The sequence below is a fragment of the Hyposmocoma kahamanoa genome, unplaced genomic scaffold, assembly GCF_003589595.1.
Source record: "Hyposmocoma kahamanoa isolate Upper Pololo Valley unplaced genomic scaffold, ASM358959v1 92, whole genome shotgun sequence".
NCBI classification, from domain to species: Eukaryota; Metazoa; Arthropoda; class Insecta; order Lepidoptera; family Cosmopterigidae; genus Hyposmocoma; species Hyposmocoma kahamanoa.
This window is the reverse complement of record NW_020654748.1, coordinates 18000453-18026931: the sequence shown is the minus strand read 5'-3', so window position 1 is coordinate 18026931 and position 26479 is coordinate 18000453. Positions and strand designations below refer to the sequence as shown.

The 26479-nt window shown below is 34.9% G+C and overlaps 1 protein-coding gene across 3 annotated transcripts in view; it reads right to left on the bottom strand.

The window, feature by feature from the left end:
• LOC113236798 (glutamate receptor-interacting protein 1) overlaps positions 1-26479 on the bottom strand; it is a 283967-nt gene that overhangs the window by 51249 nt on the left and 206239 nt on the right. For all 3 annotated transcript variants that reach the window (XM_026472980.1, XM_026472982.1, XM_026472981.1), the window contains one exon: positions 1275-1484. In XM_026472980.1, the coding sequence (XP_026328765.1) occupies positions 1275-1484 (210 nt within the window). The remainder of the gene's footprint in view (positions 1-1274; positions 1485-26479) is intronic.

Genomic DNA, 26479 nt, shown 5'->3' with positions numbered 1-26479 from the left:
AGTTACAATATCACTTTAAACAACGTATTGTTTATTCAAATCTCTTTATTTTTACTCAGTATATCCACGTTATACGGTAGTACAATCGATTCTAAAATTTAAACAACAAAGTCCATCAATAAAGTCCATCGATAAAGTTAAATAATACATGCCAAAAAATCAAACGCATATGAATAAAATTAACGGTATTAAGAAATGATATAAATTGTATGTATTGACTACGTGTTGTTATTACGATAATTAGTAATTAGTACTTATTTGAAACGATCGAAATAGGAAGAGTATATTTACCAAAACATCAAGTAATACAAATAGAGTGGATACCTTCCCCTAAAATCTGGGATTTTTAATACGATTTATAATAAAAAACAAAAATCAAAACGAAATAGTTCTATTTTTACATAAAATCACCGAACTTTTATTCTAAGTGTACTGCGACGTAATAAGGTAATTGCTAGGTTCACATCAAACAAAGAGATTTTTGCAATTTATGTGTATTATTTCCATGAAGTTCAAACAAATCAGATTACATGTATCTAAACTTCAAGCAAATAATCCATACTATTCCGATATCTGCATGATAAATATATAATGATAAAGTAAAAGAAATTTATTATGCAAAAACAAATAATAATTACAAAAGTCAAATATCAGTACCAAAAGAGAAAACAGAAATTAACCAAGAAAATTTATATTATTTAGAATGATTCAATAAGTTTAATTTGATTGCTTGGAATTTGGCTAAGTCTAGAAACTTCAAAATTGATGAAAACTGACTTCCAGCGATGATGGCAAGTGTCTTTTTGAAACAATTGGATCCAATATTATTATTATTATCTACTTATTGGAATTTCAAGACCGCTCAGATGTATTTCAAATTAAGGTTATCGACAACCAAACACCAATGAAAGGAAATTGAGATATCCTACGCAATCATTACAATAGAAAGGACAATCATATTGAATATTAATTGAATCTTAGAATTTTGTCTATAAATTGAAGATCCGAAAAGACAGTTTTGTTTCCAATATGAATTAAAATCATTAAGCATATTGGCCATAAATACGTGTCTTTCGTAATTTCTTCGTTTATTCTTCACGCATTCTATAGATTTGAAATGGTTAAAGTATTATTTTTCTAAGTAGAAGCAAGAAACAGACTAGATAGGACGACATAACTGATAACAAGCTTTAAACCGTTTGAAATCGAGTTGCGCTCGATATAAGGAGCTCGTTAGGTTGTAAGAGTAAGGAGAATTTAAAAGCAAATCTTACCATAATTAGGCATATAGTATTCCACTTCCAAAGACGCTCGTTCTTCGACATTGTCGAGTAACCTGAGTACCTCATCATTTGTAAGCCTCGCTGTTGAGATACCGTTGACACTGCAGATCCTATCTCCTGGTGCCAGGCGATCTGACTCATGAGCTACTGAGTCTTTTGTGAAGCCCACGATTGATGGGACTATACCGGGCTCTGATCGACCTGTTGAAAAGGAAATCAATATTAATCTTGTTTCTATTGTTGATTTCTTTACTTCTCAGTTCTTTCATATATGTATAGCAACTAGTAATAAAGTAATAATCTATGGGTTTATTTAAAGAGATCATGGTGGTCATGTGAATAAAAAAACTTTTGTTGTAAGGTCCCGTCTGACACGAAAAGAAACAGCTGTGCTACACTTTGGTCAAGCAAGTACGAAGAAATTGCATATACTTGTACCAATGGGATGCTAGTTTTTAATGAAAGAAGAATATTCTTCTTTCATCTTTTTCTTCTTGAAAGATCTCTTTCACAGACACCTAGTTAGTCAAAAGGGTATTTTTTTTAACAATTTATAGGTATTAATAAAAAAAAAATCTGATATCAGAAAAACGATACAAGTATATGCAAATTAAATATAGTTTAACAGAATAATTCCGAATATTTCGCAATATTATCTTTGTTAAATAATTTTATTCTTCATCTACAACTTCAAAAATAGCACACCTTCTCTTTAACCTTCATAAACGTAGCGAAATACGTTTTTCTACCTAGTTGAAATAATTTTGCCTCGCTCTTCCTCGTCTACTCTTGTCTTTTACTTTTTTTCAATGAAGTTTCAGGTGTAATCATTATTTCACTTAACCTACCATAATTTTTTTCCATGGCTTTAAATCAATTTCTCCTGCCAGTTTTATTAGTTACGCGCCATTTTATCCTTTTTACTCTCTCAATTTTTATCCTTCTCCAGCAATAAATATCAAAATCTTTCAAATATGCCTTATATTCCTATGCATTAACAAAAGATTCACGATGTAACAAAGCCAAAATATATAAATAAATGAACATAACTTCGACATTACGTTTTTATGGGGTACCACTTAGCTTTATAGCATCTGACAATCCATATAACTTAGAGCGTCAAAGTGGATATTGTTCAGTGACTTTGTAGAAGAAGAGTTATAGCTCTTTTTTCAGTTTTGTAACGTAATTTGTTTTATGGGAGACGAGTTTGCTTTTGTAAGTTTTTGGTGATGCGAAGATCAAAACGTGTTAGCAACATTTTTATGGTCAGGTTTCTTTACAAAATATTTTCTTGATATAACTTATGAAATATGTATATATATACATATATATATATATACTCAGATCTTCAACAGAACAGGCTTTACACTTTGAACTTCGATCGTGTGTATCACAGAATTGAAATATTACCTAAGTATGAACGAAGATGTACTGCTGGCTGTTGTCAGTACTTTTTCCTAAGATTTTTTACTCAAGCCGTCAAACTTTACGTTAACGTTAATAAGAACTGTTTTACTAAATGAAATGTAATAAATCACTGGCTTGTTATTACATTGGATGAATAGGTGTAGTGTACGTCAAGTGTCATTGAAAATTTTGTGACGACCACGATTGCATATTGGTTCTCGGTACGACCAGCTTAGAAATGAATTTTCACAATTGATTATCCTGGTTAGAGCCACCGGAGGTAATTTCATTACTTTGGTACTTAATGTACAAGAAATTTCTAAGTTTCAATGTTCGTAATTAGTGTCAATTACATTATCACGATATTACTCAAAAGAGAGTGGACCAAACAGCGCTCCCTGTATGACTCCGTATCTTGTGATATTTTTAAAATATTTATGAATTAATAGTTTTTGGGATAAAAAACCAAAACCAAAGATACGCAATAATACAACTCGTAACTCTACAAAGTATTAGTGATTTGATATACTAAAATATATTGTATGGGTTGCCCAACAATGCCATAAAGCAAGTAGTTTCGAGCCTTCATAAAAGTATCTGAATGGATCGTAAATACGAAGTGGCACTTCCGCAGAGCGATCATAATTTGATAGTTTATATTAGTGTCAAAACATAAAATGTAAATAAAATTTTATGTAAACACCAATGAAAGGGGAACAATCGAACTAAACTTTTGCTGTTACGATGCTGTTTTAGTTTAAACTACAGAGAGCCGTTTTAAATCATGAAGACATGAAATATTGCAATTTGGACGAAAATTCATTATTTACATCACCATAATACGGATCCCGAATCGGAATATGTAAATAATACTATAAAGGGGACCATAGTTTTTTTTATAATACCAAGTGACGGGACGAACAAATTGTGCGCTTGGTGGAAAGCGTTACTTATGATAATTAAATAAGTAGTAGTAGAGTTCGCCCAGGGAAGTTCTGCCACCTTACCTATTTCTACCGCCAAGCACATTGACTTACAAATAAATGGACGACGGGTCTAATACAAAAACCACAAAAAAAATGTCCCAAGTCAACCTATTCGAAATTTAAATTGTAATGTCATCGCAGTATCGCGCTGTCAGTAGAACAAATGAAGACTAAAGCGGAGTGTCGCGCTCTGTATACGATTTTAGCGCCTTACAAGTGCGGACACTTTTTAGCGCGGACCCGACGTCCATATAATTGTAAGTCAATGGCCAAGCATTAATGTAAGAGTTTTGGAGGAATCACATTCACACGGGACTCAGGGTGCGTTGCCATTATGTCGTGACGACAGTAGTCATGCAGTTTGAACTATCGTGCCTTGTAAATTTAAATGAATTTATTCACATATAGTACAACATGATTAATTGTCGTCCACGGCTTTTTTGACGTACCACAACAGATTGTCCAGACTATGGGAAGAGCTAGAACTACCGTCGTCAGACGATAAATAGAACGTCAAGATAAAAATGTGACGATAGATAATCGCAGCTACAATTGTCGTCACGTTTTATTTATCGTTATCTCATATCTTTTTAACTGCCTCCGTGGCATGGTTACCATGCCGAACTACCACGTATAGGTTCCAGGTTCGATTCCCGGGCCGGGAGAAATAGTTGTATGGCCTACATTTATTTCTCTCGTGAGTTTGGGTGTAATTTGTAATTGTTTATGTGTGTGTCCATGGCACCCGCGACACAGGGTTTCCCTAATGCGGGGCTATGTTGAGTGTGTGCGTTGTTTATTTATTTATTTATATCTGCAAACGACAAGGCGGCTGCCGTGAAACGATAAATTGTCGTCACGATGTATTGGGAACAGCTAGACACGACAATCGTCCAACGATGAATGAAACGTTACGACATAATGGGAACTCGCCCTCAGGGTGACAAGTGCAGTGACAGTGCCCCTAAGATCTTTGCGATTTAAAGCTCTAAGCGGTACTGTAAATGTTGTGAACAGGCACGTCGCTTACCACGAGGCGCACGGTTTCTTCGTCTCTGATATATAGAAGAAGAGAATAGATTACGCTAAACTCAGTAGTTTAACACCATCTATAGCCTTAGCCAATGCATAAGTAGAAAGGATTTATGAAAGAACTGATTAATAACCTTAGAGCAGACTCCCCATTAGTTCGCGCACGACCAAGCTACAACAATGTAAGCGGTAACGAATTATTGACTCGAGAATTTATTGCAAACTTGATAAGGGTTAGACGGTTTGGTTTTTAGAACCAATTTAATGTAGACGAACGACCGCGTATTTTTTGGTGAACTTAAGCATACCCTGATAACTTGCAACTAGATTCATTCATTCAAAAACTAAATTTATTACAAAACGTCGTCTTACTTTCTCAAACTCGTATCTGATGATAATACAAATGTACATATATTCAAATTTTTCAGGCTGATTTTACATCATATTTCCTTCATATTCACGCACTGGCTTTTAACTATTCTTAAAGTAATGCATCCAAATCAACACCCTTGATAAGAAATTTAAAACAAATAGAAAGTTTTGCCATCTCCTGAATAATCACGCTTGCTTGACCTTGAGAAAGTAAGGCATCGAAATTTCAATCCACAACGTAGGCTTCATCAGGTAGATATAAAGATAAACCAGTAAGTAACAGGTCACATAAAAATCAATAACGCAATTTGGCAGACTTAGTCATTTTTATTTATAAAAAAGAAGAAGGATCGCTCTGAATCTTAGCTGGCTCAAACGTCCCCATAACACTGGCAGCATTACCGCGTTGAATGACCAACGAAATTTGTTGTACCAAGTAAGATCCAGAGTGTGGATCACAGCTTCTATCTCTAAGTCGACGACTGTACTAACTAAACTTCAAATTAAATCTAATGTACACTTTGTTGTAGACATAATAACAATCTAAGAGTCTAAAAGATCTTCAGTCGGCGTTTTAAATTTCACGACCTATTGAAGAAGTGGATCATATTAGACTGGTTTATAAATTCGGAGTATGAATAAGAGACTGAATTTTCTAATTAGTATAATAAATATGGAATTAGTGAGTAGGACTAATTCACGGCACTTTGGACTCTGAATGATAGTAATTGGGGTTAATTAGAAATATAAGACTAATAATTTTCATTGAAAATTATTAATTATTTTCTTGCGAAAGTATGATACCAAGTGGCGGGACGAACAGTCGTGAATCTGGTGTTGTAAGCAGTAGTTGTAGTGCCACTCCGATTTAAATCGCAAAGATGTAAGGTATTCTGCCACTGCGCCAGTCACCCTACGACATAAGCCCGACATGCCCGTAAGTTCATCAGCACAGGTAAGAACTTCCCTGGACGAACTCTTTCAAAGGAAGCTCTACTGGGAATTTGTGGCATAAAATTATTAATACATATTTTTGCTTTTATGTTGATGCTGAGCTGTAGGCTACCAACGGGGTCACAGGTGGTAGATAGTGAGCGACCACCAGATATGGTGGTTAGCTGCGAAAGGTGAATAAACAGTCCCCAACCAATCAGCGGCAGCTTTACCAGGACGTAGTGGGGAACCCAATGGAACGTGTTTGCCTATAAAATACTACAGAAGTCCTGTGACAACGACTGTGGCATAGCGAGGAAAAGCCGCCATTTTTAATAGCTTTCCTTTTCTTTAGGCAGATAAATGATTCTTTAGAAACGGCTTCTGACCGGATATCAGCAGACGACCGATTGGCCGGTGAACTGCAGTGCAGAAGGCAAGAGGGAAACCACTGCACAATATTTCCCAAACATGTAGCAATATGGAAGGCTACACTGACAAGAATCTAGCTCTTAAATAAGATGACGATGACGATGATTAAATATTACTTAAAAATACACTTCAGTAAAATTGAACAATGAACGAGAGAAATAAAAACTGTCCACTCCAAAATTCTGTACCCGTTTCGTGAGTTTGATAACAATGGTTACTTTTACGCTAAAATAACTTCATTCGGCAGAATTGCGTGTTTTTGTTAACGTTTGACCATACTGGCTTTCGTTTTAAACTTTGTGGATTAAACAGGATTTGTAGCATTTTGTTAAAATATGACTGTATTTTTCAAAATACTTTTGTGGCAACATTTTTTTTACCCATACCTAAACTTGAATAAATACAACATTCAAAACCATCGAGCATTCAAAACTGATGAAAGCTGACAAAATTCAGAACTGACAAATACTGACGGAAACGAGAAACTAAACAAAGAGACAATAACTGCCTCCGTGGCCGAACGGTTACCATGCCGGACTGCCACGCGGACGTCTCAGGCTCGATTCCCGGGCCGGGAGAAATATTATATATTGTATATATATTGTATAGCTTACATTTATTTCTCTCGTGAGTTTTGGGTGTAATTTGTGGTTATCTATGTGTGTGTCCCGCGACGCAGGGTTTTCCCCAGTGCGGGGCTATGTTGAGTGTGTGCGTTATTATTAATATTAAAATTATAATAAAATTACACAAGAAAAAAATAAAAACCTCAAATAAATAAAATTACAAAAAGAAGGAAATATAAATTTGAAACAAAGGGAAAATAAAATAAAACGAAAGCTTCGACCACTCGTATTCTATGAACTGTTGCAAAATATGAGGTCTGTATCCTCCAGCGTTCGAACTTGCCAGATATTTACATATACAGTGAACGAAATGTTGCACGATATACATATATGGAACACCTTCAAACAGAAATTAATCTCTCCAGAGTTTACACTAACACAATTAGCGCAAACACTTACCCTATGACCATATTACAAGCTTACGCAACACTATCACGTATTTCGCTACTATCTCACACAATATCCGTGTGATTAGTCTATTTGTCTGCAATTATGGCCTGACCACAGATGGACTATTATTATCTTCGCTGTTCGATCTATTTAGCCAATATGATTATTTACTTTTACTATTATTACTATTATGCAATTGGCATCCTTGGTGTAAATAAGGTCACATCTGCAAAATGATATTTTTTCTGGAGAGAGGCTTAAAAATTCGTCGTAAGAAATTCGTCGATAACTTTTTTGTTTCTATATAGTACAGTTATAAGACTTTACACATACTTAATTTCTTTGTATGTAAAATTTAAGAAATCATGTATTTAAAATATTAGTGTACAAAGGCGATTAGATACCTTCCAATTAACCTTTGAAAAAACTGAGAGGAAAGTTGGTTTTCTGCTTGGCAATGAACATAAGTAAAGATAGAAATTACATACTCATACTCAATAAATTGAATATATCAAATGTACATGCCAATAAATATATATTAAGTAATAATGTTGATACATTAATACATATAAAGTCTATAGCAAAATGAATGCATAAAATAAAACTATAAATAAATATAGCAATTGTAAGCAAATATTTCGTAAGCTCTAACACGAGGGGTCTGAACAATCCCAAGACTTCAAAAGGACCTTTGAAAGCCTGAACCGAAGGTGTGTCTGACCTCGACTGGGTTCCACATACGAGCAGCAGTCACTGTGAACGAGTCCGAATATTTTTGTGAACTGTGTTTGTGAAAGACGAGGGACAATTTGGTGCTGGAACGCAAGCGGTCACCTAAAACCTGACGGTATTGAAAACACTCACGAACATAGCTAGGGTAAACACAATTCATATCGACCCTTGAAGGCAAAATGGCATAAACGACACTTTTGATCATATGGAGTTATATATATACCGTTAGAATCAGCCAATGTTTCTGATTCCAATGATATATGTAACTCAATATGACCCAAAAGTGTCGCTTATCCCATTTTGCCTGTCAAGGATCGATACATTTTGTTTAACACAGTTCATATCATTTTGTGATACCCTTGCCGTATGCCCACAATTTGACTTTATTATACCACGGGTACAAATTAATTGATGCAAGACTATAATATAAACATAACAGCGTCTATTGAATACATATTAAACGATCTCTATGCAATAGTCTTCAATAGTCCTAAGCCAAAAATCCTGTATCATTTTCCCCTTGGTAGCAAAACTAAAACAGACAACTTTCCATACATAAATTTGTTTGAAACTGTCTTTAACAATAACATTCATTGCTTGTTATGTTCATCCGTACAACCGATATTATGATGCTATTATAGACTTGCAACGATTTGGAAGCGATTCAAACGACTTTGTCGAGGCGATCGGGAGTCATTCGGACCGAAAACTGCGTGTTACATGAAGTAAAGTTGTTGTATGGAAATTTAGACGCAGGGACGTTGTAAGAATAGTTATATTGAAAGAAATCGACGGCCCAGCCGAATAAACATGTAAAGGAAAAATTGTTACTTTACAAGAACGATTTAAAACAAAAAAACATACTCATAGGTTAATCGAGATATATATGAAAAACTGTTCTTTGGATATTTTTCACTCAAGATCCAGAATATTTAAAGTAGTAGTAACTCGCTTAACACTTACATAGGTATACACCCAAACCTATTTCGTTTTTGTATTTAGTAAATTAGTGGGTATATTAATTAAGTAAGGAAATTATTAGCCAATTGTGAACAGTAAGATCTTTCTTGTTATATCATATATAATATAAAAATCCCTTTTAAATTTTTATTTTAGTGAAAATGACTTTAGCGGTTGATATAGGTATGTAATGTTCACATTATTATTCGTGGAAAAAGATACATTTACTTTAAAATGTAACATAAGATTACTTCGTTTTACTGTAGACATTTTAAGATTTATCAATGCGAATATTATAATAATATAGTTATATGGTTATTCTAGTAATTGACCATGTATATTTAAAGCGCAAAAATGCAATACAATTCTATTCCATTAGCTTTTATCTTTATTGTGGTTTGTAAAGCATACTTTTGTTTACCGAAAATTACTGAACATTTCAAAATAAATAGTTTACATTAACAGTCCCATGTCCCTGTAATTACACCAGCACCTTCAAAACCAGAACGCAGTAATACTCACATTACCGCTTGGCGGCAGAAATAGGTCACGTGGCATTATATGCTGGACGAGCTATAATAAAGATATGTCATTTCTGCTAATTGTCCTGTCTTAGTCTTATTAAACATGTAAATTAAGATATTACTCGATGTAACCGAAAGGCTACTTTGCTCGGATGAGAATCCAGTTAGCTCGACTCTACAAAATGATTGCCGATGGTTCAATGAAATGCATACATAAACAGACAAATTTGGTGTACGTGGTAGCGGTTTGATAGTATGAGCATGTGATTGTTTTAGAGATAATGGAAGTTTAATAATGCACGTTGAAACCAATACTGTCAGTAACCGAAAAAGTTTTCTGGAAATGACCATTAAAGTTTCTGGAAATTAGATTAAATTTGAAAAAGCAGTATTATTGTTTTGTAATGGTTTCAACGTCAAATACAGTTTTATGTACTAAGGTTCTAGTAGCAGTAGATCTTTGTGAAAGAGTTCGTCCGGAGAAATACCGTTACAACCTTGCTTATTTCTGCCGCCAAACAGTAATGTCAGCATTACTGTGTTCGGGTTTAGAAGGGTAGGGGTGTTTGTAAAATTACATGCACATGGCACATGGGACTTGTCAAGTTAAGTCTCAGGATTTAAAGCTCTGAGTATCACTGCAATAAAGAGCAGGGAGAACTATTTGTACGGCCCACATTTATTTCTCTCGTGAATTTGGGTATTTATTGTTGTGCTTGTGGTTCAAACGAACGAGGGTGCCTCAAATTTAGGATTGTTCAATATTTAATTTCTATTTCATAATCATACGCCATAATCATAATGAACGATGCTAATGTGACCTCTTTTATCGTCATCACACCTTTTTATCACCCATTTCTCTGGTTCCTGGACACTTACTTTTGAAATTTTGAATCGTTCTATAATTCTTTTTCTTCATTATTCTCATTTGCTTTGATCCGTCATCACTTCCATAAAAATTTTCGAGGAGAAAAGATGTGTCCTTCAAACATGTGAACCTTATGGGGGAAGTTTACTTACGATTGTCTAATCTGTAGAGTGTGTTTTTATATTATTGTACCTGTTTTTATACTATTGTTTTTGTCACAGTCTGTTCCTATCTTCTTTCTTTTCCTTCGCGTGGACTGAGCGTTAATCTCATTATTACGCAAGACCCGCATGACAACCTTCTATTCATATTACAACCCTACGCTCCGAGCGAATTGTAGGCGTTTACTCGTCGAATAGCTGGGAGTTGCTGTACTTGTTCTTATAGTAGTATGGTTTTTGTTTCCCGTAATTATGCTAGGTCTCCTTGCCCTTTAAAACCAAGCATGGCAAAACTGTTTTGGGCCAGAAATGGATACGAAGAGAAATACCCTGGAAAATTTTTTCGTTCGGGAAAAAGTGCTAATGACCTCTTTGTTTCTAAAAAGATTACGTATGTCATGAGTGCCTGTGCGCCAGCGCGTGTTTTTGTGCGTGTGCGTGTTTATGTGTGTGTGCGGCTCCAAAATTAGTACTTACAGCACAGTAGCAAGGAATTGTATAACGCCCAATGTTATAAACATTTTGTTCTAAACTAGAATAATATACCTAATTCGACTGAATGAGTTTGATTGATAGTACAGTAATTGAACCGGATCACTTCGATTCAATCGCTCAAACTGTCTAAATCTAGGTTCATTGATCGGCTCAGCCACGTTATGGATTGGTTCCAATTCAGTATGACTACAGCTTACGTACCTATTAAAAGGGATTGTAGGTACTTAAGAAATATTTTCAGACAATCTATCAATCTCCAGTTAAGCTTGAAAGATAAATCGAAACTGTTGAAAGACAATTTCTTGCCAATAAAGAGGTGTGACCAGAAATTTCACTTCATGTATAACAAATTCCTATATAACATTTGATATTTCCTAATACATTCATATATAAAAATTAAATAAAAAATTTGCAAATGCCCGACATGCTTGTCTGACAAATTGTCGGGTACTATTAAGGTTCCTACGGTCGTAAGCAAATGACTGTCCATAACAATTGCAGTGTTGTTCAGAGCTTTAAATCGCAAAGATCTGAAAAGCACTACATTGCGCTCAGCACCCTCAGACTTAAGTTGACAAGTTCCATATGTCCGTAATTTCACCAGAAATTTTTTTTGTAATTTTGAACATTCGTTTTATATATTAAAAATGGCTGAGCAAATGTTCATCAAACACAACTAAGAACCATTCCGATCAAACAAGTCTTCAAATGAAAACAAAACATTGAGATTATTACTCAAAATTAACCTTCAAAATAATACGCCCTCTTTTTGCGTCAGGAGTTAAAAATATGGCTTTATGGGTTGCTTCTTTGACCTTTTTAGGCAACCTAAAAAATTAAACATTAATTATTTTTAGCTTTATCCACCATAATCAATAACCATGACGTAAAATACCTATATCTAAAAGTTACTTAAAACCCTAAACTACTGCCACATTAGCTATTTCTGCCGCCAAGCAGTAATGTGATCGTTTTGAAGGGTAAGAGTGCTGATGAAATTACAGGCACATGGGACTTGTCAACTTATGTTTCAGGGTGACGGGCACTTTGGCAGTGTCCCTCAAATCTTTGCGGTTTAAAGCTCTGAGTGGCACTGGTATGTATAAGCGTGTCGCTTACAACCAGGACTTGTTCGTCCCGTCACTTAATATGATAAAAACCTTTCCTGCCAACCAGCGTTTCAATAGTAAACAAAAATGACAATGAAATTTAATAATATCAGTGCGTAATAACAGGCAAAAGAAATTCCAATCTATTTGCATTAAAAAACATTAACCCCTAGAGATTTTTGCTCATTCTCTTCAAGGTAAATCTACCTCCGAAAAGAGAAGTGGAGTCGACAACGCGACGTTTTCATGTTCTTTACTTATAAAATAGAGGCTAACTTTGATCTTAAATCAAAGCATCGAAGTCTTCAAACCAAAATAGCCAAAGTGTTCAATTCAGCAAGTTATCTAGTTAGGAGGCCCGACACTTGTTCAACAGCTGTTAGCCTCAAAGTTTGGGTAAATAAATACCCAGTTGAAACCGCTCGTTAGAGGAGAGAGATTCAATTAGAATTTAATTTCCAGCAATAAACAAGTTCAACTTTGCTTTAATCGACGTATTAGTAACATGGAGTTCTATTAGGTAATCATTAGTAACCTTTTACCTTCCTTATTATCCTTACCTTTTACATATCGAAAACCGCATGAAGCTGAGCATTAACAACCTACGTGATCGAGTGACTTGCACTTCATATTTTTAGCAGCAGGCGCACGACTTGTTCATCCCGTCACTTGATTTTATAAAAAAAAAACCTCACGTCGTCGGTGTTTAAATTCTATTTGAAACTTAATTGTAATTAAAACCACAATTGAATTTTCTAACAGGACGTAAATATTTGAAAATAGTTAAAACCTAAAACATGCTAACTCGAACAATTTTTTAATTGCTTTTTTCTGTCTACAAAACATAGACGATATTATGATTATTAGGTATAGATATTGAAATATCTCCGTAGGTTTTAACTATCAAGGTATTGGCGAGAGCGCAGCAGCGTTTGCGAGCTGTTTCACATGTAAATGCAGTGTAGTGACTATTTGAATATTTTAGCCCATGTGATACGACGAGTCTCAGTTTGCCAGAAATTACAGGCTAGAGTGGAAATGTCAATGGAATCGTTGGAAAAAACTTCGAGCACTATACGATTTGGACAATGACTTTTATGCATTTTTTTTTATATACAGGTTATTGTAAAATACTAGCAACCTCCCAGGAATATGTTACTAACATCATAAACATGACTTTTTCAAAACATAATAAATTTACTAGAAATAGACTTTTGTTTTACTGACACTTTTTAGTATTTGATAATAAGGTAGTAAGCAAGGTAAGTAAGGTACCTGCCCGACGACCCCCACCCCTGCTCCTACGTCTTGAATCGGCCTGGATAGTCCTGGTTCTACCTCCTCCTTTTTTTGAACAAATTCGACTGCATGTTTTTTTGTATGTACATTAGGTACGCGACATCTCCGACAATTGTGAACCGATTTTGATGATTCCTCTTTTTGTTGGAAAGAGGATACCTCAGAAGTGATCCCATTTAAATGTGAAGAGAATATTCCACCTGTAAGGGTGGCAAACTAGAGGTGAATGACTTTTGAGGTCGGTTTTTTTAGGACTCTGTACTGATTGTGCTTTCTTTTGTTACCACACAGAGATATCACCGTTTCGAGCGATCTATTAAAATGTTTCTACTCTTGTATAAAAATAAAATTTGATGAATTATCAAAAGTAATAGAACAAAAACTGTCGTTTATTAAGTTTTTAATCTATGCTATGATGGCCGTTTTGACGTTCGTCCGTTCATCAAGTTTCGTATTAATTCATAACTACGTTGAAGGAGCTAATTTATATACATTGTTGTCGATAATGACGTGCAGTAAATTTTATGGAATGTATAATTTTACGGCACAACTACGCATTTGCACTTCAACCCAGCGCCAGTGTGAGTTGAGCCTTATGGGATCGCTGTCCAGCACAACTTCTACCTCCGGCAAACTCGCGTCAAAGCTCAACGCAAAACAAAGCAGTTAAAGTAAATATTCTTATATTCGTTTTATTATAACTTTTTTATCAACTACCCCTTGCAAATTAGGTATAAATCTAAAAACTTATGGATGCGACTCGCATTTAATAAATATTTTTAACGATAATGAATTGAGATTTGACCTGAGCATTGTAATCTATCAAAACGGCCATCATAGCGTGCCGGTACTATAGTCATGCGAAGTTGTTATTACTTATTTTGAAAATAACCCTGTATGTGCTTTTCATTGCTTTTAACAATGGTGATCCAAACGGAAATAGTTCATTCAGAATGCGAATTTTTTTTTTATGAAACAGACACCGAGCATTTTATTTGTTAAAACAATTACGTAACAAAATTGAACCCGAATACAATTCGTCAGATTTACGTGCCAAATTCACCTCCGATTTTTTTAAATCTTGAATTTGATTATTTTAAAACAGGCCAGGAATCCAATGAAGTAAGAAGTTAGTTAGTTTTCCTTATATGAAAACTGCAGTTGAGTCATATTATCTTAAAACGTACGTTTTTATACCTGTTATGTATTCAGATATGCGAACAACAGAAACATGCTCCCCGTGCATTGCAACGTGACCTCTGACAAAATTATTATTTTACGTATTATTATTATTTTTTTAATGTAAAGAAGGAGGCAAACGAGCAGACGAGCCACTTGATGGGAGGTGGTCATCGTCGCCCATGGACATTTCCAACATCAGATGAGCTGCCTATGTGTTATCAGCCTTTGAAAGCCCTGTACACACGCTTTTTGAAGAACTCCTTGTTATAGCGTAAAGGAAATAATTCAAGAGGAAGATCATTCCACATCTTGCAAATTCGAGGAAGTAACGGACGAGATGTCTTGCCAGGCTTCTAAGATGTGGGGATGGACTCTACTCCTTTGGCGGGAAGTGCGATGGTAGAAAGGAGAATTATAAGTAACTTTTCGGCCCAACGTTCCTAACATCTGATGTAGACTAAATTCCTTTATTTAACATCTCTTTTGTATAAGCACTTTTCCGCCCAACTGTCCTTACTTCAGACGTAGTTTAAATTCCTTTAGTTAAGAAATCTGTAGTGGAAGTTTAATATAACTATTATCTATATATTTTCTCCTCCACTGCGGCCATATAATTTACCCCTGACAAATATTAAATTATTTTACGTCGTCATATATGTCTATCTGTGTGTATTTATCTGTGATAGCGTAGCTCCCGGACGATGAACATTAGACTGTAGTTATTTCATTAAAGAAAGATGGTTCACTTAAAAAGAAACAGAAGATAGACTCACCGCACGTTTTTTACGGGGTCAATTTTTTTCTTGAAATTGCTAAAAACAAAACAAATTCGATTATACTTCATAAATTAAACTGAATAAAAAAAGCACTTTAGAGTTTGCTTTTAAAGTTTTTTATCTTTTGGCTGACTTTGCTTTATTATATGCGGCTATGATCAAAAAAAGGAAAAAATAACAAACGTAAACACTCAAATTCTTTGGTATAAAAGAGCAATGGCAAAATCATAGTTAAGAGAATCGTTAGCGTCTTCAAATGTCTTAATTACAAGTTTGAATAAAATAAATTAATTAGGTTTTTCAAATTGTAATAGCGGCCTATCTATGTCTGGAAATAAAATCATATTTAAAAGAAACTCTAATGACTAATTAGCATGTAAAGGGAGTGATTTCTACAACTACCACTTTCTTAGTTTCTTAACGTTAAGCGACACCTAGCCGTCATAAAAGGAATTCCAATACCTACGTATGGACATGGTCCACATTTAATTCACTTAATTTATTTTCCAAAATGCCACGCGAGAAAATGGTAAAACTGACAAAAAGTTTCCACATTAGGGATAGATGGCAAGTTCCACACAAAAATAATTAGTATTCGAGTTACCAGTACAATAAATAGTCTGTGGTATGTTATTGACCATACCAGTATACAAAATAATTTCCTCTGAACTTTCATTACGTCATGAACCCACGACACCTTTCAGCTTCTATTAACTATAGAGTTAACTTGAACAGGCAAAGTAATAATAAATAGGAATAATTTTAATTCCTTACTTCTCAGAATAGTAAACCCAAAACAAAATTTGTTCAGCAATTTCAACTCTGTAGTTTCACATATTTTTCATAAACAGTCGCATACAAATTATATCAACAAAAACTTATATGGGAGTTTGCCATTATCCTTTATTGTAGGTAACAATCTAACAGGTAGAATATTTCGAAATGCAACCACGCCAATATATTGCACCAATAGGGAATCGGACAATTTTTTAGAAAGTGTCTAGAATTAACTAAAATAGATATGTACAGCCATGAAAAATAATATTTTATTAAAATAAAGCTTAATAGTCTCTAAAATGTGCTAAAACTATGTTAAAATTTAAATAGAAACAAATTGGCGCGCAAACGTAACAAAATGTCAAATTGAACGCGTGACGTCATTTGTAGGTAAACAAGCTACGAAATCAAGGGCAAGGTGTTATTTTAAAGTTTTTGTGAAGTTTGAAGTCATTATGGAACGGAAAACATATCGTTGGTGTGTAGTACCTCAATGTAGGAATACTTCTATAACTACCCCAAATAAACTATTTACTGATGTACCTCGAAAATCCGACGTACGAAAAAGATGGTTGGTCCTAGCACGACGAAATGTCTGTAAATTCAGCGATATATGTACTTTTGTGAGGATCATTTCGACGTAAGTACACTTTATGCAGTGAGTGATACATAGATCGAAGCATGTGTTAATAAATGTACTTACGTCGAAGTGATCCTCACAAAAGTATATTGCTGAATTTACAGACATTTCGTCGTGCTAGGACCAACCATTTTTTTCATATGTCGGATTTTCGAGGTACATCAATAAATAGTTTATTTGGGGTAGTTATAGAAGTATTCTTACATTTAGGTACTACACACCAACGATATGTTTTCCGTTCCATAACGACTTCAAACTTCACAAAAACTTTAAAATAACACCTTGCCCTTGATTTCGTAGCTTGTTTACCTACAAATGACGTCACGCGTTCAATTTGACATTTTGTTACGTTTGCGCGCCAATTTGTTTCTATTTAAATTTTAACATAGTTTTAGCACATTTTAGAGACTATTAAGCTTTATTTTAATAAAATATTATTTTTCATGGCTGTACATATCTATTTTAGTTAATTCTAGACACTTTCTGAAAAATTGTCCGATTCCCTATTCATAAAACTTTTACACGATCTGAAAATATCTCACAAAAACGATGTTTAAAAATTCGTAGCAAAACCTCTCGCAAGACAGGAACGTGAGCTGTCTTTAATTCAAAAGATCCACTTCGAACGGCACTTTCCGCGACCTAAGTGATCCGCCCCGAAGAATCGACTTTTAAAACTGCTCCAAACGTTTCTTTTTGCAGTTAAATAAGGTTCTGATGTGCATTTGTTTTTTTCTAAAGTACCCATTCAGGTCAACGTTTTTTCGTGTCCTTAGTACGTTTTTTGGCAACTTATTTTGTACTTTAGCAACTAAATTGAGCATATAAATCTTTTTAAACACAATGATTTTGGGCATACTGAAAAAAAGATGAAATAAACGAAATATTGTTTAAGATTACAATGTAACTTGTTTCCACATGGAACTATTAAGCTTTAGTAGCAGTTGAGCTACTTCTGATAGAATTCGTCCAGGCAAGTACAGCCACTTTGTCGAGTACCGGTTTTGAAGGGTAAAAGTGTTGGTGAAATTACAGGCATATGGGAATTGTCAACTTATGTATCAGAGTGACGGGTAATGGCAGTGCGCCTCAGATCTATAATAATAATAACAATAACTGCGTTATTATTTACACACTCACAGCCCAGCACGAGGGAAAACCAGTATCGCGGGTGCCTTGGACACACACATAGATAACTACAAATTACAGCCAATCTCACGAGATGAATAAATGTAGGCCATACAAATACTTCTCCCGGCCCGGGAATCGAACGCGTCGAAATTGAACATGAAGGCAATTAAAGCGTTTGAGTGGCATTGTAACTGCTCTATGGACAGGTATGTCGCTTACCACTGATTGCAGCAACAATTTTAAGTAACGAATTTAATTACGTTGTGATATATTAAAAATCGATTTAACTGGGAACCGTTTCTGTCGCTATCAGTACATTATGATGTTTAAGAAGGATATAGTCAAATAAAGATCATTTCCAAAGTTATGGCAACAATAAGTTTTGTTTTATAACGCTCATAAATTTTCAAAACTCGCGGTTTTTATGAAGAAGTATTACTTAAAATTTAACTCCACCCCAATAAATTGAAAAAGGTAACCAACTTTTTCGTAAATAAATTATATTTAGTCTGGTCAAAAAGACTCCTTAAGCTCAGTCTTAACGTCATAAATACGCGGCAACGAGGTCTTTTAACATCTTTTATAAGACAAGAATAAATTATGAACTCAGCCGAGCAACCTGGTGACATCTGGCATTTATGGAACATTTTCACTACAGCGTGTGTCAAGTTTGCAATTTATCAAATACGATTTCTTCAATTTTATTAGCAGATCTACAAGATATCCTCCAGTTGGTGCAGTTTTACCGACTAAGGGATAAGTTGAGGCGACACGAAGCAATCCAGTATATTAGATACTTTATAAAGCAGCAAGCTTTACTACATTACGGCAAATTCTATTGGAAGAGAATGAATTGATGTGAGACAGACTATTTGTTTATGATACTAAGTGATGGGATGAACAATTCGCTTACCTGATGGTAAGTGACACGACTGTCCATAACAGTTGCAGTACCACTCAGTGCTTTAAATCACAAAGTTCTGAGGGGCAGTGCAACTGCGCCCGTCACCCTGAGACATAAATTGACAAATCCCATGTGCCTGTAATTTAAAAAGGAGTGACTTATAATTTTTAATACAAAGATCGAACACTCAGAAAAAATTCTTTCGATCCGGCCGGATTCGAACCGACGTCTTCTAGCTTACCGTGACAGACGCTATAGCGATAGCGATATTCGCTCTCGCCTTGCCGTTCAGGGAACAAATCTGCAGGCAGGTTATTCTGGACGGCCTATTTAAGCCAACTTTAAAAGCGATCTGATTATAAGTTTTAATATTCAGAAGTAAGGTAGAAATATGTTTCTTTCCTTGTTTAATGTTTAATGATGTACTTTCTTCGTCATTCAGAGTAATAAAAGAGTAAGCTATTGTAGTGTGAGATGACTCGTCATTACCATCGTCCCACACTACAACGACTTACTCGCCTCCCTAAGTCTATACTGAGTCCTAATTTTAAATGCTTCAACAACATCAACCTATATATACATATATATATTTACACGTCACGCTGTTGGGCGAGGGTTTTGGTCATAGTCTGCCATACTGGACTAACGCAGGTTGCGCATTTCCCATATTTTTCCATGTTTTCCTTCACCGAAATGCTCATGGCAAATAATTATTAAGACAAAGATCGAACACTTGGAAAAAATTCCTTCCATCGGGCTGGATTTATCCCAACATATTCCAGCAAACCGTGCCAACTAAGCCATGTCAACAAACTAGCAAACCTGATGAAGTTTTGTGCGATCTTTGTTTTTGGTTTTTATCTCGTGGTAAATTTGAACTCAAATTAAATTTTGCATATAAATTCCTAAAAATTCAAAAGTGGTAGCCCGGGTTTGAACCCACAGCCTCTGCTTGAGAGGCAGTCGGTAAATTTTCAAATAAATAAAGTAAATATTTTGAATCCATCATCATTAAAATATTTTTCATATAAATATGTGCCATCTAGAAAAAAGAGTGATTCATTAAAGTGACTCAAATATGGGGTGCATAAAAATTTTATAAATATTCTCGTATTACAAAAGCGTGCGTGTGTAACTCATATAAATGTAGTTCTCAGAAAATTAATAAGTGACTCACGTAGAGTCAAAGTGATAGAATGTATTCTTTGGAGACATTTTGCTTAAAGTACTAAATGAATGCAAATCATGAGGCTTGTGTCATCTGTATTCAATTTATGATGATTGCCAAAGTGGTCTATATCAACCCTTTGGTCTATGTCCACTATAACATTCAAGGAGTACATGTCAGCAAAAGAAATAGGGGTTCCATGTGAGTGGATCCCATTTAGGCAGGTCGTGGCCAAAAGTTTGGCTTTCCATAAATGGAATATTTCATAAATGGAATTGCCACATTTGGCAAATTGTGCCCACGTAGTCATTTAATTCTTATAATACATGACATGTATTCATGATTCGATTAAATAAGCATAGTAATTAGTAAGTAAGCACTATATCAGCTGTCATAAACACATTTCGGAGTTGATCAATTTGTAAAAAAATCTTTTTTTAGAAACGCAGGGATTTACGTAAAACAGAAAAAATTGGCATGTCGCCCGTTTCCCAAAACAACGTGTTATTTATATATGTCGATGTATTAGAGATCACACATTGTTCTGGCGATGTTGTCTACGAGACGCGAAGTTTAGGAACCTCTGTTTTAGAATGTTATACTATAATATACGGGCGATTGAACACTAGATCTGATCGAGTTTTACAGCTAATACATTTTTCTGAAAGACATATCTGCAGATGTATAATGAAACACAATTTCAAGAGTTATACGAGCTGAAGCTGCATGACTCAAGTATAGTCGGCTGCACTGAATCATCTCAGTCAGTACGTGTGCTATCTTTAATTCAGAAGCTCAGAGCAAAGCCACTCGAGCTGAGTGGCTCGAACGATAAGCGGACAGCGAGACGGATTAACTTCTGGTTTTTCAGGCTGAAATTTTCAGATCAGATTTCTACTTCCTGAAATGGCTATAGTTAGATATTTTTTATATTTGATTTGGGACTGACGTATATTTTATGAATGCCAAGAAAGTATAGACTTTTTATAAAATAAGAAAAGTTGAACTTATATCAGTGAGAATAAGTGATCAAAACAAGTAACTGTAGAGGCAATTGGAAATGAAAACTGTTACAGTATATTTAGTAAGGATGAAAAAAAAAAGAACATTTATCTATTTGTTATATTAATTTTTTATTGAATATCACGATATCTTACTACCATGATACTCTATACTTCTTGTGAAATTACTCCACTAGTGTGTTACAATTATTAATACAAAGATCGACCACTGAGAAAAACTTGTTCGATCCAGATTCGAACCAGTGCCTTCAGTATATCGTGCCTCCCAACTGAACTACGGAACGAACTAGCAGACCTTACGATTTTTTCTATGTGGTTGTTACAGATCTTTGTATGTGACTTGCCGTGGCGCCATCTGCGAGAAATCTATGAAAGTTTTTCTTCACTTGGTTAAAAGTTTAATAAGTATGTCATGTTAATTTTTTTTGTGCACTGTTTAAAGCTTTTTAGAACAATCTTATCAAATATTTGAATACTTTTCACACAAAGCGAATACTTAGGAGGAAGAAGAAATATCCAAATTTTCTTTTTACTGAACGAAATTTTTCTCGTTTCCAATTCATTAATTTCGATATATTTTTCATTGTGTTGCTCAAAACGTTGAATGATTATTTATTTTAGTTAAATATATAAGTTTTCTTCATTGTCTTAGCTTGAGGTCTAGCCTGACCAGATTTAAGGCCGAGATTTACACGAACTGTAACTCAAGCAAAAGTGGCAAACAAAGCAAGTTTGTCGTAATGACATAATAAACATTTCCTAAGTTTAAGCAAGAAATTAGAAAGTAAAGTCTGTTTCATATAGCTTTTTGCTTAAAATTAGACATGGTAGTTTATATGAAATACTTGCTTACCTCGCCATTTTTGCTTAGTAGAAGCCAAAGTCGTTTTATTAATTTTAATCTCAGTACTGAATCCTGAACATTTGGTTCTGGCCTTTCAACTTTGTAAATATGACAACATTTGGTACCAGATGTACGGACAACGGCACATCAGACTACACATTTTTGTTCGAAAATCGCCTGCAGTACAACGGAACAAGATACGTCAATGTGTAGCTTGATGTGCTGGCGTGTGTACTCGTATATAAAGAAAATAAAAGGCAAAAAAAGTGACAATCCCACAAAATGCATATTCTTTTAATTTATGTCAATTGACAAATTACAAGTCACGTACCTACTACTAAAACACATTTTACGGCACAAAAACGATCCTTTTTAAAGTGCTAATTTGAACGCTACGTAATTAAAATACAATAACTTTACTTGGTACTTGGTACAACAATAACTTTATAAACAATTATAAATATACTCGTATAAGTTTAATCGCATTTCTCTGGACCTACCTTACAAATTATTTTTCCGTTTGCTTTTCGTGATTAATTAATCAGGACTCGAATATGTGACCAGGGGGATGCTCCGGTTATGCGTCGAAGTATCGGTCGAAGGTATTTTTCTTTGTGTTTTTTTTACGATAGTAAGTGACGGGACGAACAAGTCGTGCGCCTGATGGTAAGCGACACGCCTGTCCATGACAGTTGCAGTGCCACTCAGAGCTTTAAATCGCAAAGATCTGAGGTCCACTATTTCTGCGCCCATGACATTAGTTGAAAAGTCCCATGTGCCTGTAATTTAAATAATAATCTGTAATCCCTTCAAAACTGGAACGCAGAATGTTTGATTTTTGTATTAACAATTTACAAAAAATGAGTGGCGCTATATTCACTAACGTATATGAATATAACGGTGGTAGAACATTATTATATTTTCGTGAACAAGTTTTTGCAGTGACACAAACGCAAGCCGCGAAGTGACAGAATAAAAAAAAATAATTTTTAAATTTATATCCCACTCGTATTTTTTTTTTTGTTGCATGTAATTTCATCATTTGTGTGAAATTTAATAGGTAAATTTAAATAATTACAACCCCTTGCTAAAGAAATTCATACCTAAATCACCACGTCATAAAAATACAACCCTTTTCCTGAGTCATACATTGCGTGCCGGTCCTGAGTCATACGATTCAAACGGCCTACAATTCCCGTAATTTAAGTGCGGTCTGCCCTCCTTCCACTCCCTTTCGGCTCCCCTCACCCTGCTAAATGTTGTCAGTCAGTCGAGTCATTAGCATTATTGCGGTTGGTTGGAAATTGCATGGCCCAGGTAAACAATAAGTAGAAATGTTGGTAAGTCAGTGGATAGTGAATGACGGGTTACTTTAGTTTGTTTATGAGATCTTTTAGAATATATTGTGGGAATTCTGGAGTTTTTGCTCAAGAAAATAGTTGTAGATTTTGGTACAGTGAGCATCAAATCTGTTATGTTTGCTATCTTTAACATCCCGTAACATCCCGTCGTCTCTCTCTCTCTAACGACTCTCATGATACTGACTGTGTGTACCCACGTACGGACACACGAGACAGCGTGTAGGTATGTACAGTCGCATACACTTCAAAATCTATATTCATCAAAACATTGGTAAAAATCAGATAACCAAAATTAATCAAATTAGCTGAATTAATCGGTTATTTATCTCAACGACTAAAGGTTGCAGCATACATACCGTCATTTTTGACGTCAATTGGACATAATAGTAATCGGTAACAGAGTAAGTACGCAATTCAAAAAGAATTCACTCACACTCTAGCCTAGTATTTCTGCCAAATTGAAAGTTCTACAGCGATCGTAAACCATTGTCGTATGATCATTACCAGCTCCATTTGCTGGTCAATGGATTGGTTTAATTGCTTCCGGGACCCGATAAGTCCGACAACTAATCGTTGCTAGTAGGGATTGTGCTCGGAGATGATTTCACAAGTGTTATACTTACTTAATTCAAACAATTTGTAAATAAGTATTTGATATTCAAATGAAAAGAGAAAAAGTTTTATTTAGTTATAAGTAAAATTAATAATTTACTAAACAACTATACCAATTACGTAGTTTCAAACTTGGTATTTTCCTTTCGTCCCGTTACTCGGTGTGATAAAAACCTTTCCTACCAACCAGCGTTTCAATACTAAACGAAAATGACAATGAAATTTAATAATATCAGTGCGTAATAACAGGTAAATGTAATTACAATCTATTTGCATTAAAAATTAGAGAGATTCCTGCTCATTCTCTTCAAGGTAAATCTACCTCCCAAAAGAGCTGTAGAGTAGACAACGCGACGTTTTCATATTCTTTACTTATAAAATAGAGGCTAACTTTGACCTTAAATCAAAGCATCAAAGTCTTCAAACCAAAATAGCCAAAGTGCTCAATTCAGCAAGTTGTCTAGTTAGGAGGCCCGACACTTGCTCAACAACTGTTGGCTTCAAAGTTTGGGTAAATAAATACCCAGTTGAAACCGCTCGTTAGAGGAGGGAGATTCAATTAGAATTTAATTTCCAGCAATAAACAAGTTCAACTTTGCTTTAATCGACGCATTAGTAACATGGAGTTCTATTAGGTAATTATGAGCAACCCTTTACCTTACCTTAGTTATTATCATTATTATCCGTTACATATCGAAAACCGCATAAAAGTGAGCATTGACAACCTACGTGACCGAGTGACTTGCACTTCATATTTTTAGCAGCAGTAGAGCTCCTTGCAAAAGAGTTTGTCCAAAGACTATCTTAACTATGTCTGCCGCCAAGCATTAATGTGCGAAAATTTTCGATTTAAAACTCTGAGTGGCACTGCAACCGTTATGGATAGGCGTCTCGGTTTCCACTTTCCAAGCGCACGACTTGTTTGTCGTGAAAAATCGGTTTACATGGTGTCTCCACTATGTGACGCACCAAGTTCGATCGCCGGTCGGTTCTATGTAGAATACTAACTTTTCTATCGGGTGTTTGTAGTACCGTCGTCGTTCCCGATTTCCATAACAGAAGTGCTTTAGTTACTTAGAGATCAGAGCAACGTATTTGATGTTGTCTAATATTTATTTACATTTATAATTTACAGAACAATATCTTTGGAGACATTTGACCTAAAATATTAAGGCACACTTGTGATGTAACATAGACCGTTATTTAAAAAAAGACATAAAGAGACCTTTAGATATTACCCTGTTGTACCTTTCATAAATAAAAGTGTTTAAACGAGAAAGTAATGTTTTTCGCGTAATTTTTGCAATGAAAGTTCCCAAATACAAGTATTCTAAATAATACATATATTCGAAGAAGACTTTTCAAAAAGGTACGAAAAGAACACTCGTATTATCACCACTACATTTATTCCTGCTTACCAAATACTGATCAAAGTAATATAACCCTTAGCACGGGGAACGTAAACTGAACAATGAATTCGAGAACTGTCAACTTCTGGGACGCTTCGGACCATAAATATTTCCATTTGCGGTTCTAAAGGTGGGTCCACTGTGATAAGGGTCCAACTAAATGTTAGGTTATAAACTCTATCTGGTTTTTGTCGGGTTGAAGTTTGGGGAAATAATTGATATACTGCTTCTAAGTTTTTGTTAAGACATGTCCTTTTTGTTTTGTGGCACATGCTGCTGGTTAACATTGGGAGAAATGTTGGATATTCTAATAATGTAGATATCTGTAATATATAGGCATTGACATCATTATCGACCCATTTATTTGTCCCACTGCTGAGCACGGGTCTCCTTTCAGGCGAGAGTTGTAGGCCATAGTCCGCCATGCTGATCCAATGCGGATTGGGGACTTCACGCCTTTTTCGAGGGTTGTGAATCTTATTGGTCGTGCAAGTTTCACCACGATGTTTTCTTCACCGAAAAACTTCGCACACAAATTCTGTAAACTCGGAAGTACGAGTCCGGATTCGAACCCACGGCCTCTGCTTGAAAGGTGGTCAGATTTATAGATGTAATATAGGAAACTTTTTGAAGAATTTAAATATATACACATACATACGATAACCAAGAAACAATCATGAAAATGATCCTTGTAAGTACTGCCTCAGATTTCACATAAGCAATTTACTAACGACGACAACAACTTCCAAGAATTGAATCTATTTTGCTCTCTGTCGCTAGTTCTCTAGTTCAATGTTATTAGGGAAATTCTAAACAAAAATTTGTATAAAAAAAAAACTCATCGTTAACGCTTTCAAGATTCAGTAATACGGTAAATAAAACAAATCGATGCGTTACTTTCTCAAACCCGTATCTTATAAAGACTGATTATTCAGGAGATGGTAAAACTTTATATTTATTTTAAATTTATTATCAAGGGTGTTCATTTGTATGAGTTACTTTAAGAGCAGATTAAAGACAGTGTGTAAATATGAAGGAAAC